A 15164-nucleotide genomic window follows, 5' to 3' on the forward strand; every position below is an offset into this window, starting at 1 on the left:
ATTAAAAATGGGACTACGCAAAATAGCATTATTATTAATGTGACTAGCCTTTATTCATGTTTTATAATAATTTAACAATTTTATGAAAGTATGTCTCTTTAGGCTATCAAGCCACATTCATGTATTATTATTATTATTATTATTATTATATTATTATTATATTATTATTATTATTATTATTATTATTATTATTATTATTATTATTATTATTATTATTATTAAGCATGATTTTGATCTTTAATGTATAAACTAATTTTTTTTTTGTTTTTAACATTTTTTTATATAAAACCGTTTTTAAAGTTTAAAAAAATATTTTAAAATTATCTTTTTTATTTAAATATTAAAATTTTGAGCTAAATTATCTATAATAAAAAAATTATAAAATAAAAAAATAAGACAAAAAGAGTGTTTGTGCTCCTACAAAAAAGAAGGGAAAAAGAAAAAGTTGTTCACAATACACCTCTGTCTCAACTTTTGTCGCTATTTCCGTATAATTTTAGTTTTTAAGGTAGAAACAATTTTAAAACTAAGTTAAACTTTGAGGATGATTTTGTATGCAAGAAAAGGTTTAAGACGAAAAAAAGTTTCAACTTATATCTTAGAAATCAAAATTGTATTTAACCCTTATTATTATTATTATTATTATTATTATTATTAAACTTTGACTCAATTTTTTTTTTCAAAAGGTACCATCCAATAAGAAAAAAAAAGACAAAAAAAAAGGAGAAATTCAAATTAAAATAGCAATGAATGAAAAATAGATGACTCGGTAAGTTGATTTTTTATAAGGTATTTTAAGAATGCCTGTTGAACTACATGCATGATTTATAAGATAAAAGAAAAATAAGAAAAAACTTAAATAGCACATCAAACAATCTACCTTTTAAATTCAAGGGCAATTGAGCATTGCAAACAAACTAACACATGGAAAGGAAAATATAAAAGTGATTTTCGTAGCAAAGAAGATGATTTAAGATAGGATGACGAGGAAGAAGCAATGAGTATTTCTTGATGCGAGTAATAATTTAGATTTGAATACAATTTGAAGATAATTTGGAGATTAGGGTTTTAAAAGAGGGATGAAACCAAATTGTAAAAATAAAATTTTTTTCACGACATCGGTCATCAGCTAGTGCTAGTGGTTACAGTGCAAACCTGACAGAAATTAGTTAAATTCAGCTTTGTGATGATAAGCAATGGACATAAAATATCTTAGGCTGCGTTTGGTTACGAAAATATGTTAAGATAAGATATTTATAACTGTATTTGGTTACGAAAATATGTTAAGATAAGATATTAATAACAAAATATAAAGGATACATATATAAAAGTTAGTGTTCTTGTATTTTATTTGAGGATAGACTAGAATAAATTATAAAAGTTTAATTTATTCTTTTTTTTATTTAGAATTTTTGAAAAGAAAAATATAATAATAAAAAATATAATTATAAAAAATAATAAAAAAATAAAAAATAAGTTATGTCCTTTTATTAGGATAAATATAAAATACATTCATTCAATATCTTCGGATATAATATCTTTTTTATATCTCATCTAACAAATACAATTTTATCTTTTTTAGAATAAATTTTTACATTTAAGCAAAATACTTAACTAAGTCTAACCAAATTGTTATTACCGCTTTTCAAATCACGCGCCTTCTTCTTCTTTTTCGTTATCGTCATCACCAACAACACTAATATTTTGCTAATATCTTTATTGGTTTTGATTTTTCTCTAGTGCCACCATTAAATAATTTTAGTTTATTTTTTAGTTTATTTCGTTCCATTTGTGTGTTAATTGAGGTTCAGTTGATGCTGTTGATAAGTATTGACTAAATTTTTTATTCCTTAAGTAATTTCAATTCATTCCTTAGTTTAATTGAAGTTCATTTGGATCCAAAAATAAATTCGATGTGTGTTTTATTGATGATTGAGTCTTTTTTACTACTTGTTAAAAACTGAACTAATTTTGTTTTATTTGTGTGTTAAATAAGGTCCACTTGATGCTGCTGATAAGTATTGACCAAATTTTTTAGTAAAGAAGAATGAAATTATTTATTATCACTTTATTCAATTGCATTAGATACCACTCCATTCTATTCAATTAGTTCAGTTTTGAACAAGCTGTCAAAAAAACTCAATCATTAATAAAAATACATTGAATTCATTTTTGGATCCAAATAAATTTCAAATAAACTAAGAAATGAATCGAAATTACTCAAGAAATAAAAAACTTGATCAATACTTAACAGTAGTATCAAGTGAACCTTAATTAACACACATATAAACCAAAATTAGTTCAGTTTTAAACATGTAGTCAAAAAGACTAAATTATCAACAAGAACGCATCCAATCCATTTTTGGATTCAAATGAATCTCAAACTAAAGAATGAACCGAAATTACTTAAGGAATAAAAAACTTGGTTAATACTTAAAAGCAGCATCAGGTGAATCTCAATTAACACACAAATGAATCGAAACTAGCTCAGTTTTGAACAAGTAGTAAAAAAGACTCAATCATCAATAAAAATACATCCAATCTATTTTTGGATCCAAATGAACCTCAATTAACACACAAATGAACTAAAATTAGTTCAGTTTTAAACAAGCAATAAAAAAGACTCAATTATCAACAAAATCACATCGAATTCATTTATAAATCTATATGAACCTCAATTAAACTAAGGAGGAAAAGAAAAAACGCAGCAATGACAGCATCAATAAAAAAACAATGATCGAGAGAAAACATGCAAAGAAGAAGAAGGAATGCGATGAAGAAGAAGGATGAATGCGAAAAAGAAGAAAAAAAAATGCGAAAAAGAAGAAAAAGGAATACAAAGACGAAGAAAGAGAAATACGAAAAAAAAGAATAACGCAAAAAAAAAAAAGAACACGAAAACAAAATAATATGTTTACGTTAATAAAGTATGTGATAACATGTTGGTATAATAAAAATAATTTTTATTAAATTTAAACCAACTTAATTGAATTTATTGCTAAAATGGCTTAAATATATAGCTGAACTAATATTTTTATATTCATATTTTAGCGTTATAGACAAATCTAACCAATAACCACTATAAAATTTTAAATGTAATTTTGAATAAATTTAATTAATAATTAATTTTAAGAATCACTTTAAAATTTAAGTGAGAACTCTATAAGTTTTTTTATCACGTGCAAATAATTGTATGTTACTTAGAAAAATCATACAATAGTATTTTAATTTTTTTTTGGTGTGTAAATCATATAATAGTATATTATAATATGAAATAATAATGTGATATAAATAGAGAGAGAAAGGATGAAATACGGGCAGCCAATCCGGAGAGGAAAGAGAGGATAGACCTCTGATACCCCAACGCCACATGCAACAAGCTTGGACCGTTAAGGCGTTAACCATTAAACAAATAAAATTATTTATTTTATTTTATAACAACTCAATAAATTCAAATATTAATTTTATTTGCGATGTAATTAGTCACCAAAAAAAAATTTGCGATGTAATTTAAATTAAATAATTTTTTTTAAAAAAATTTGATACGATTCAATCTAATTTCAAACGATTTGAATCGAATTAAATTTGTAGTTTTATAAATTAAAAAATTAAATAAAAATAATAAATTTTAATATTAAATTTTAAATAATTAATAATGATATAACAAATTTTAATAATATTTTAAAAAATCAAAAATAATATAACAATATAAATAAATTATAAATTAATTAAAATAAATAAATAAATTATATTTTGAGCATAAAATATTTATTATATAATAATAATATATAAATAATATAAAATTATATAATAAATTAAATATATTATAAATAAAATTATAAATATAATAATAAAATAATAATATTATAATATATTATATAATTTAAATTGAATTAAATTACTTATAAAAAATAGATCTACTTATTTGTAAAAAATAAAATCTAATCCAATTTAAATTAATATAATTTTAATTGATTTTTTATTTGGATTGAATTGTTTAATTTAGATCAGTTTAAATATCCAGTTCTATTTAGGAGAAGAAATGTAAATCTTACATTGTTTACATCTCAGTATATTTTATCAAATAATAAATAAATAAATAAATAAAATGAGTTGATTGATTCAAAGTTCAAAGTCAGGAAATAGGAAATAAAATAAGTGAGGTTTAACAATATCTCCCTCCTCATTGATATTCACTCTCTTGTCCTTCGAATAGCAAAAGAGGCCAGTTCGTTGGGAAGGTATATGCCTCTGGCATCTTCCCCTGATACTGAACACAACAGAACAGCGATACCTCCTCCTTCCCATATATAAATTCATCATTCTATTTTCCTTCACCTTTCTTTCCCTCTCAGTAGTCAGCTTATAAATTCAGTTGAAAACAATAATGGTTCATTCAACTTCCACTTCCACTTCTCTTCTTCATAACAATAACCGTTTCCTCTTTTCCTTCAATTCGTCTTCCATAACCTCAAATTCAAATTCATACTCTCACTCTCACTCTAATTCTCTCTCTTTTACTAAGTTTCTCTCTTCTTCTTCTAATTCTTCTTTTTCTTCTTCGTCGTCGCCATTATGTTGCCGCGTCGCCCGGGTTTCTACCGAGCACTTGGAACTCTCTCCGCCACCGCCGGGTTTCAACTTCCGTCGAGAAATCGCCAGGCTCTCCGCCCTCCGCGATAGCCTCGCCGCCTGCGCCACTCTCCACGACAAGCTCCGACTTCTCGACACCGACTCCAGAGTCCGCCGTTTCTTCCGCTCCGGCCGGAGTAGGGTTTTGGAGTCGCTCCGGATGTCCTCCGGCGAGTTGTTTCTGCTCAAGTGCCTCGTCGCCGCCGGGCAGGAGCACGTGCTTTGCTCCGGCGTGGACGGAGTGGAGGCCGCCACTTCGGCCACCGCGAACACGAGCTCCTCCGTGAAGAGCGCGCTTTATGCGCTAGCGGAGATTATAGAGAGCTTGGACTCCCATGGAAGCAATGGCGGCAGTGCCAGTTTCGGGAGGAGCACAACGGTGACTTTGGACGATGAAGAAATTAGGAACTTGGAATCTTTGTTGGAGAGTTTAGGGGAGATTGAAAGATTCTATGATTGCATTGGAGGAATTATAGGGTACGTTGTTCACTTAATTGATAGTTTTTTCTCTCTTTAATGTTGGTTAGAAGAAAAGATAATAATCATTAATAATTAAGAAAAGCATTATTTTCTCTCTTTAATTTTGGTTAGAAGAAAAGATAATGATAATTAATAATTAAGGAAAGCATTATCTTCATGTATATGTATATGTTGAGTCTCTGAATTCAGTTGCCTGTGCTGAATGTCTATTACCTAGTACTTAAGGTTTTATCAATGTTACAGTGTGCTATGTTTCGGGAAGAAGTAATGAAAATTCTTGTGTTTAGCGGATTCAAGGGTTACTGTTTCAGTTGTTGTGACTGCAGGCATTGCAACTTTTGCGATGCGTATTGTGGTCGTTGGGGGTGTGAATGATTTTTGTGTTTGTTTCTTGAATTGCGGCGGCCTAATACAGTTTCACAATTGCAGCCTGATACCGTTGTGGACTGCAATTTAAATCCTTGAATGGATATTATCACTCTATGAAGTGCATATACACAATTGGTTGTTCAATTTATATTTAACTCTGCTGCAGATACCAGATAAAGACGTTGGAGCTTCTTGTTGAAAAATTACATGACAGGCAGAATGTAAGTTGGTCTCAGCACATGCATGAAATGCAAGAATGCCGGGTTTGTGGAATCGATGCACCAAAGGGGGTTGACCTCACTGAAAATACGGATTATGCATCTCAGGCAGCTCTATGGGGTATAGAGGTTAGTATGATGATCTTCTTGTTTTCATATTTTGGATTATGCTGTTGATGCTTCTTACGTTCCTGAAAATAATATGATCTTATCCTTCTAGGGTTTGCCAGACCTAGGCGAAATTTATCCTTTGGGAGGCTCTGCGGACAGGCTTGGTTTAGTCGATTCTAACACCGGTGAATGCCTTCCTGCCGCAATGTTACCGTTTTGTGGAAGGACTTTGCTGGAGGGTCTTGTAAGAGATCTTCAGGTACTCTTCAATCATCTTAACCTGTTTGCTTATTTCTTGCTAATAAATGGTAGATTTTTAACACCCCACTCCCCATAGAAAAAGAAAAGAAAGAAAAGAAACAGAGAGACAAATTAATCATTTATGGGGCTTCAATGTTCCTAAGTCCTAACTGTGCTGTTCACATTGCAAGGCAAGAGAATTCTTGTACTTCAAGTTATATGGGAAACAATGTATCACTCCTGTTGCAATAATGACAAGTTCTGCAAAGAACAACCATGAACATGTCACATCTCTGTGCGAAAGACTTTCGTGGTTTGGAAGAGGTCGATCAACTTTCCAATTTTTTGAACAGGTTTTATATTAAACCGTGCCATTGCTTCTGAGAAGGGATAATCTTACTTTGCAAATTACTAAATATCTATTTGTAAATTGGCAGCCTCTTGTTCCGGTTGTTGGTGCAGAAGATGGGCAGTGGTTGGCCACCAAACCTTTCATTCCGTTGAGCAAGCCTGGTGGTCATGGTGTCATATGGAAACTTGCTCATGACAAAGGTATCTTCAAATGGTTTTGTTGTCATGGAAGAAAAGGTGCAACACTGCGCCAAGTCAGGTTTGTTGTCATGGACCTCGTGCTTTATTTATTTATCTACTATTGAAATTTCTAGTAGAAATCTTGTTTATACAGCTCACTGATACTGATGAATGATTACCTTACAGTAATGTTGTGGCAGCTACAGATTTAACTCTCCTAGCCTTAGCTGGCATTGGTTTACGTCAAGGAAAGGTAGGATTAAGTTGTTTTAATAGATCATCACATAAATCTTTTTTTATTGGTTTTTGGCAAGGTATACATGTGATAATTAATGGTTTTTGATAGCCTCTTCTCTTTTTAATTTTGGTTAGAAGAAAAGATAATAATAAATTAATAATTAAGAAAAGCATCATCCTTAATTGTAATGTGGTACCTTATCTAATAAATTTCAGATATGGGCAAATTAACAGATATTTTTCAACTTCTTATTTCCCTGGAAAAAGTTACATACCCTTTCAATCTGCAAGTCATTTCAAGGCACCATCTGCATGCATCATAGCGAATTGATAAGCACATTAATGCCTGTCAAATGTGAATCTGAAACTTTTAAGTTTATGTATTGTTACTGGATGAGAGAATAAGTGGTATAGCAAAATGTGGGAGCAAATAAGCTGGGGCAATATATAGTAGAAGCCTAGAAGGTTAGTGGAGGAATTATAAACTTTGGAGAGACAGAGAGAGATAGCAGTTGAGATCATTTGTGGAGTAGTTAAAAATATTTGGTATTAATACTGGGTAAAATGGAGACAAAAAGGTGGACCAAAATTAGTTGCTAATGTTAGATAGAATGGCAGCTTTCTTAGTGAGAAGAAATCTTGTCCTCTCTCTATGACTTCTTTTCTTTCTAGGTAAGACATCTCGTTGATATATATTAAATTAAGCAAGGTAGTCTGACTCATAATTGGACTGCATGTTTAACAGAGAATGGGGTTCGCATCTTGTAAGCGGAACTCAGGTGCCACAGAAGGAATTAATGTGCTGATGGAAAAGAAAAATCTTGATGGAAACTGGGAATATGTTGTGTCATGCATTGAATACACTGAGTTTGACAAGTTTGGAATTACTGATGGACCTTGCACTCCAACCTGGTACTTGATGTTCCTGTACTTAATATATATTGGTTAAATTACCAAAATGGTATCCGAAAATTTATATCACTGCAAAAAATAACTCCAAAAGATACAAATAACAAATAAGCTTTCGAAAGATTTAAAAAACGTGGCAAAAATAACAAAAAATATCATATTTGGTTTTTACAACTGTCAAGTGATTTTTTGTATTTAGTAAGTCACTTGTGCATTTAATCCGAATTTTTGCGGGAACATTTGGATAACTATTCAGAAAGTGCGTGCAAAAAATCGGAGCAAAATTCGATCTCTATATTTTCTTTTTGTTCATTTTTTTTAAATGTCGGCAATTCACTCTGTAGTTTGTATCTTTTGGAGTTATTTTTGTCACTGATATGAACTTTCGAGTACTATTTTAGTAGTTTACTCATATATATTTCATACCTCATAAAATTGTTATTACCTTTCATCATTTGGATAAACTAATGTGTTCCAAATTCAAATTTTGTTTTTTTTTTATGTGATAATTTGTATGCAGTTTCAAAACATTTGAATGCTTAAGCTATAGTAATGACACACTATGAGTCACTAACAATCTTCATGTGAATGATAAGACATCTACAATGATGTGTATATAAACCTTTAAACCTGCAACCACATGGAGAGTTACAGGCTTTAGATAAGCAGAATCATATATTTCATGTTAAAAATGAATGCATTTGATGTAATATGATTTCTTTCTTAAGGAGATTATCATATCAGCTAAACAGCCACATCACTTATTTGCAATTTGACATGCCCTTGAGAAAAATAAAATGCCATGTTAGAGCCTTAAGTTGTGTGCTCTCCGAATTTATCTGGCCAAAATTGAGACTTATTGGTTTGTTCCTGCAATATCAGTTCATGTGATGATGTTGATTGAATTTATTCTCAGTCATTGTGTACCATCTGTAGTCTGCATTCTAGTTCGAATTCTTTATCCAAATATCAAAATTGTTTTCTGTTTGATCAAGTTTGCAGGCAGATTTCCCAGCCAATACAAACATCTTGTATGTTGATTTACCTTCTGCCGAGCTAGTTGGATCAAGTAAGAATGAAAATTGCTTACCAGGAATGGTGCTAAATACAAAAAAGCCCATAGTATATGCAGATCAGTTCGGAAGACACCGTAGGTATGTGTTTCCTTGAAGAACTTGTTAATGGAATTTTATTGGTTTCCCTTGTTCTATTGATTGGCTTTTAACTGAGGCATTTACGTTCTCTAATTATTTTAAATTTTTAATAGAAATTTCAAAGTAGGTATCAATTTCAAATCACAGCAGTTGTTGCCAAATTACAACACCATCTCTAGTCTTTAGTCTTTACTAGACACTAATTTATATATCTGTTCTGATAGAACTAGAAATTCTAAATTTTGGATAAACAAAACCACAAGTTAAATTGATGGCTTCTTTCCCAGGCCTAAAAATAAAGGAATTCTTTAATGAGTACCCTAATGAGGCCTAGTGGCATTTGTTGAGAGAGTAAAAGTAGAATTCTTCTTAAAAGATTGGTATTTTTCATAAATAATTTTTATGTATAGTATCCTTACCAAGTGACTCCTTCTTTCTTTACTGATAGTAGATTTACAGTTTCTTTGGCTCGATCTTTTTGGCTTATATATTCTCTTATTTCTTTTCTATTCAGGCAATGTTACCTGTAACATCATGGTATTATTGTTGATTACTGCATTATATATATTATTAACTTATCACCCTTTGTTATTGTGATTTACCAGTGTCTTAGGTGGTAGACTAGAGTGCACAATGCAAAATATAGCAGACAATTTTTCCAATGTATACTCGTCTAGGTGTTACAATGGTGTAGAAGGTAATATTGTGTACTTATCTATTTGGTCTGACAAACCATCCGTTTCATTGAACCTAATATCATATATATTTGTGAGCAGATAAGCTAGACACATTTATCGTATACAATGAAAGGAGAAGAGTTACTTCATCTGCCAAGAAAAAGAGACGACAAGGAGACAAGTCTTTACACCAGGTTAGTGTTTCTGATCATGTGAAATATATATTTTATTTCTGGGTTCATAGCACCATATGGACTGTGTAGGCTTCTATCTTTTCCTTGCAGCTTCGTATTCTCAGTTTGAAATTAAATTTGCACCATATGGTGATAACTGCATAGTTTAGAACCACCCAATTACTCACACTAGATGCTTTTTCAAGAATTATGATTATTTAAGCTCCTAATAAAGTTTAAATTGAACAGATGCAATCAAGAGTCATGTCTTGGGTTAATTGATAATTGCTTTTAAATATATATTCTAATATGTCTTGCAATTATATGCAGACACCTGACGGAGCTCTTTTAGATATCTTGCGAAATGCCCATGATCTTCTTTCACAATGCGATATAAGACTTCCTGAGGTATATATAGTACACACTATTTTTGTGGTTTATGCATTTAGTTGGGTACAATTCCATATTATAGTTTGCCATTGCGAAAGTTGTATACTATAAGTTAATGCATTTAAGTTTGAAAGTGGTGCATAATAGACTTTTCCAGCTAGTGTAGTACCTTCAGATATTTTATTTTATGTTTGCTCTGTGTGATGTTATGTTTACCACAGATTGAAGCTAATGAGAATTATGTCAATTCGGAACCAGCACTTCTCATCCTTCTACATCCTGCACTTGGTCCTCTTTGGGAAATCACTAGACAAAAGGTAGCACTATTCTCTTTCCAGCTATGATGATCTCATAGGTTTCAAACATGTTTGATGCAAGTTTCACCTGCAAACGGGTCAAACAAAGTATCAAGTGATCTTTGAGGCACATTTGCACTGTTAGTGAGATTGTTTGCCATGATTAATTAAGTAGGCCATGTTTATCTCCACCTGAATGGTGTTGTCACAAATTCTCTCCATACTATTCGGATTAGTCCCTTCTTTTTATAGGGTATTTGCTTGAAACATGACAGTCTTATGCTTTATGAAATGTATCATATTTTATTGTTTGTAGAAAGAATGGGATCTAATTAAATTTTATTTTTTTCTTTTGCCTTGTGAATAGTTTTATGGCGGTTCCATAGCCGAGGGCTCAGAGCTACAAATTGAGGTTGCAGAGTTCTTTTGGAAGAATGTTCAGGTTCTTTTCTTCTCAAGTAGACCATGTTAACTTATGTAGCATGGAGTTGCTTAGTTACTAGGCTGATTTTGGTCACTTCATTCCAGCTCAATGGAAGCCTAATAGTAATAGCTGAAAATGCAATGGGCTCAATGAAGATCAATGAGAATGGTGAATCCATACTACATTACGGGCAAAGGTATTACTTCCTATATTAATGAGAAATACTTGATTCTTTATTTTCATGATCTTACCTCTAGATCCAGCCTTAGCTTAACAGTATTATATATTGTGAGCATCTACAATATTATGGACCTTTATCTTGCTAGGTGTGGAAAATGTAAATTGGAGAATGTTAAGGTATTGAACAAGGGAATTGATTGGACTTGTGGTGAAAACATATACTGGAAACATGATGTACAGCGGTCTGAAGTACTTAAGATAGTACTGCACGGAAATGCTGAATTTGAGGCTACCGATGTTGTCTTACAGGTTAATTTTAAATTTGCACTTCTCTAAAATTAGTTTATGTTCGTTGTACACTTGCATGCAATACAATTATCAAATACTCGGGTTTTGATCCTAATATATTCACTCCATATACCAAAGGGTTTCCAATTCCATTGACCCAAACTGTTGGCAGTTGCCATGATAGATGCGCATGGTAAGATGGCCACAGCATCTTGACATTTCTCATCAAAATAGGATATAAACCTTCATGGAACGCACATGCCACAGCTACTTTTCCAAAATACTATTATGGCGCCCTAATTTTCTAAATACAAAGGGTTCCACATTTTGAACCATCTGATCTGACTGACCCAGAATTAATTTGAAATAGAATCCCGAAAAGCAGCAATAGGACATAAAGATTACATTAAACTATAAACTAACAACAAACATTCCTAATCAATCTTTCCTTATTTTTTTTTTTTTGGTCGACACAGGGAAATCATGTATATGAAGTTCCAGATGGCTACAAGCTGAAGATCACGCAAGGAAACACAGGTCTCTTTTCTTCAACTTTATAACTTCTTTTACCTTTGTTCTTTAAACCTGAGAGAGTAATATGTGTAGTTTTGCTATCAATTATCATAATTATTCGGAATCTGAATGCCTTTGTAATACTTAGTTGAATGGTTTTTACTCTATCTAGCCATAGGTTGTGCAAAACAAGTGGTTGCTCAAAAAAGTTTTCTCAACTCAAACACCCATGCCCCTTTTACTTTCCAGACAAGTAAATACTGATACAAGTTCACAAAACATGATTTGTGTTAATTCAGGTTTAGCAATTCAGTTAGATCCGATTGAAGAGAGTAGGATGGAGAGTGGAAGCTGGCACTGGGACTACAAGATAGAAGGTTCTCATGTTTGCCTAGAATTAGTAGAATCATAGACTACTACCACTAACTGCTAAAAATGCCTTCTTGAGTGAATCATGGTTCACTGCTGGTATTAGCGCCCATGTTATAAGAATTTGGATTACCAAGTGACTGGTTAAACAGAAGTTGAACCATCACTCTTTGTTCTTGTAGAGTTTATCTTGTAACAATATACATGTTGATATGTTGTATTTATAACCATTTCCTTTGGTTAACATCTCCATGTAGCTAAAATTGTATGATTGTAAAACCGAGAATTATTCGAGCAATGAATGTGGATCTATCTATCTATTTTTATTATATGAAAGTTGATACTAACTCTTTATACATTAGATTTAAGCCATGTTTTTTTCTCTAATAATACCATATCATCAATTTTGACTACTTAACAAAATTTAGAAATTAACCAATCAACTTTTTAATAAAGTATTTAAAAAAAATAAAAATTAAAACCATAACTCTCAATTAATTAATTTAATTTATTATTATTTAATCAAAATATAAAGTATTAATTAAATATAATAAAAGGATAAGTATTGTTTTAGTCTCTAACGTTGATGGTTAAAATCGAAATTGTCTCCAACGTAATTTTTTTATTTAGAATCATCCTTAATGTTTACTTTCATATTAAAATTGTACTTTTTAATAAAATTTTTAATTTTATTACTAAATTATCCCTATTCTAATAAATAAAAAATTATAAAATAAAAAAAAAAACTAAAGAACACGGGAGGAAGGGAGAGGGGGAAGGGGGACGACGCTGGCAAAGCTTGGAATTGCCGTTGCCGTCGTCATCGGGCCTTGAAGGGAGACCACACTGCTGAGCCGTCGCTGCTGATTCTTCTTCTTCTGCTTCGGCTTCTGCTTCATCTTCTGCATCTGCATTTTCTTTTGTTTCTGCATTTGCTTTTGTTCTGTTTCTGCTTCTGATTTTGATTTTGTGTGTTGATTTTGTGGTTAAATTTGATGTTGTTTCTGCTTCTGAATGTGATTCTGATTCTAATTATTAGTATTTGATAGGAGTAAGGGAGGTGGTGGTGGTGGAATAAGGGAGGTGCTGGTGGTGGTAAGTAAAGGTGCTGGTAGTGGTAAAGGATATTTTTGTCTGTAAAAAGTTAAAAGGACGATTTTAATACGAAAAAAATGTTAAGGATGATTCTAAATTAAAAATTATATTAGGGACGGTTTCAATTCTGACCCTCAACGTTAGAGATCAAAACAATACTTATCGCTATAATAAACATCTATATTAAAAGTCTCATAATAATATTATCATAACAAATTTTAGGTTATAAACTATTCAAATTCCATACTATTTTGATATATATATTACCACTATTACTTCATTTCACAATTTATAGTTTCCTAAGGAAAAATATTTACACCCAGAAATGATGAGGAGCCTATTTATTTAAAAATAATTCTATTAGATGATTAGATACAAAATAACAATATTTATTGTATTTCAAAACAAATCTACCAGAAAAAACATTCTTTTTACTTTTACTATTATACTTTTGTCATTATTTTGTAATACTTTACATATAATTATATTTTAAAATTTTTATAATTATACTTATTTTAATATGTTATTTAAATCAAAGAATCAATTTTAATAATTTTTTAACACTATTTTGTATTTGTATCACTTGATACATTACCTGGCAGAATAAATTAAAAAATATTAACATATATTTTTACTTTATGCTATTTAAATTATTTTTATTAAAAATAACTTATTCTATAATATATATACACACAAAAAAATATTCTAAAAATTTTTATTTTTATTATTATAAATGTCATTAAAAAATTATATGCACTAAAAAAAGAAGAATAAGTAAATGTCAAAGAAAATTTCACAAAAAATTGCAAAAAATAAAATTTTGTGCTACAACATTAAAAATTATTAACAGATACTTTTACTTTATGCTATTTAAATTATTCTTATTAAAAATAACTTATTCAATTTATTATATATACACACAAAATAAATATTCTAAAAAATTTTATTCTTACTATTATAGATGTCTTTAAAAAATTATATGCACTATGAGAAGAATAATAAATAGGCGTCAAAGAAAAATTAAAAAAATACAAAAAAATAAAGTTTTTGTGCTACAACATAAAAAAATATTACATATACAAATTATAAAAATTTTTTTATCAAATTATACTTATCATAAAAAATTATATCAAATTATAAATTGCTAACTCAATAATTATATATATATATTGAATACAACTATCTTAAATCTAATTACACTCCAAGATAGCAATGATACTAAAGCACCAATCCAATTGAAAAATTTATACAATCTAACACTTATATTTGAAGTCAAAGTAAATAATTTTAACAATGCTCTCAACAATACATTATTACCAAGACATTTGTTTCGACAAAAAATACAAAACTCAACTCCTATTACAATAAATAAAATAGGTAATACGACAAAAAATTCATTTATTCAAAATATTATTTTTATTGCTCATTTATATTCTTCACTGATTATAGGAACCAACTTCACCAATACTAATATCATCAAACCTAGATGATATACAAATTAAGAGATTAAGAAAAAATAAAAGTAAATGAATGTAAAACACATCTTGAGATGAAGAATATATATACAAAGATGAAATAAAAAAAAGGACAATAGATAAAAAAATATATACAAATCAACAGTTCAGAAACATCATGTTACCACAAGAATATATGATAGGAAGAAGAAAGAAATAATTCTAACAACAATAAAAAATAAAAAAGAGCACGACACTATATAAAAAGATTAAGTCCGTTAATTATAACAAATAAGAAAATAAAAACCACAAATGAAGATGTAACTTTGTACAACTTCAATATCAAAAACTTTTGAATTACAAAATATTTTAAATAAAAAACACATCAAATTTAATATTAATTTGTATATATTTTAATTAATTT

The 15164-nt window shown here is 29.9% G+C and overlaps 1 protein-coding gene across 1 annotated transcript; it reads left to right on the plus strand.

Annotated features, from left to right (window-relative positions):
- Positions 1–4205: 4205 nt before the first annotated feature.
- On the plus strand, positions 4206–12514 carry LOC130955623 (UTP--glucose-1-phosphate uridylyltransferase 3, chloroplastic). The gene is made up of 17 exons (XM_057882525.1): positions 4206–5109; positions 5648–5828; positions 5920–6069; positions 6242–6403; positions 6488–6660; positions 6768–6834; positions 7564–7730; positions 8723–8881; positions 9487–9578; positions 9658–9752; positions 10062–10139; positions 10343–10438; positions 10785–10859; positions 10946–11037; positions 11168–11330; positions 11786–11846; positions 12122–12514. Exons 1-17 carry the CDS (start codon positions 4388–4390, stop codon positions 12232–12234), a joined length of 2646 nt encoding a protein of 881 aa, XP_057738508.1. The 5' UTR covers positions 4206–4387; the 3' UTR covers positions 12235–12514.
- Positions 12515–15164: the final 2650 nt, after the last annotated feature.

Source organism: Arachis stenosperma, chromosome 10 (genome assembly GCF_014773155.1).
Source record: "Arachis stenosperma cultivar V10309 chromosome 10, arast.V10309.gnm1.PFL2, whole genome shotgun sequence".
Lineage (NCBI taxonomy): Eukaryota > Viridiplantae > Streptophyta > Magnoliopsida > Fabales > Fabaceae > Arachis > Arachis stenosperma.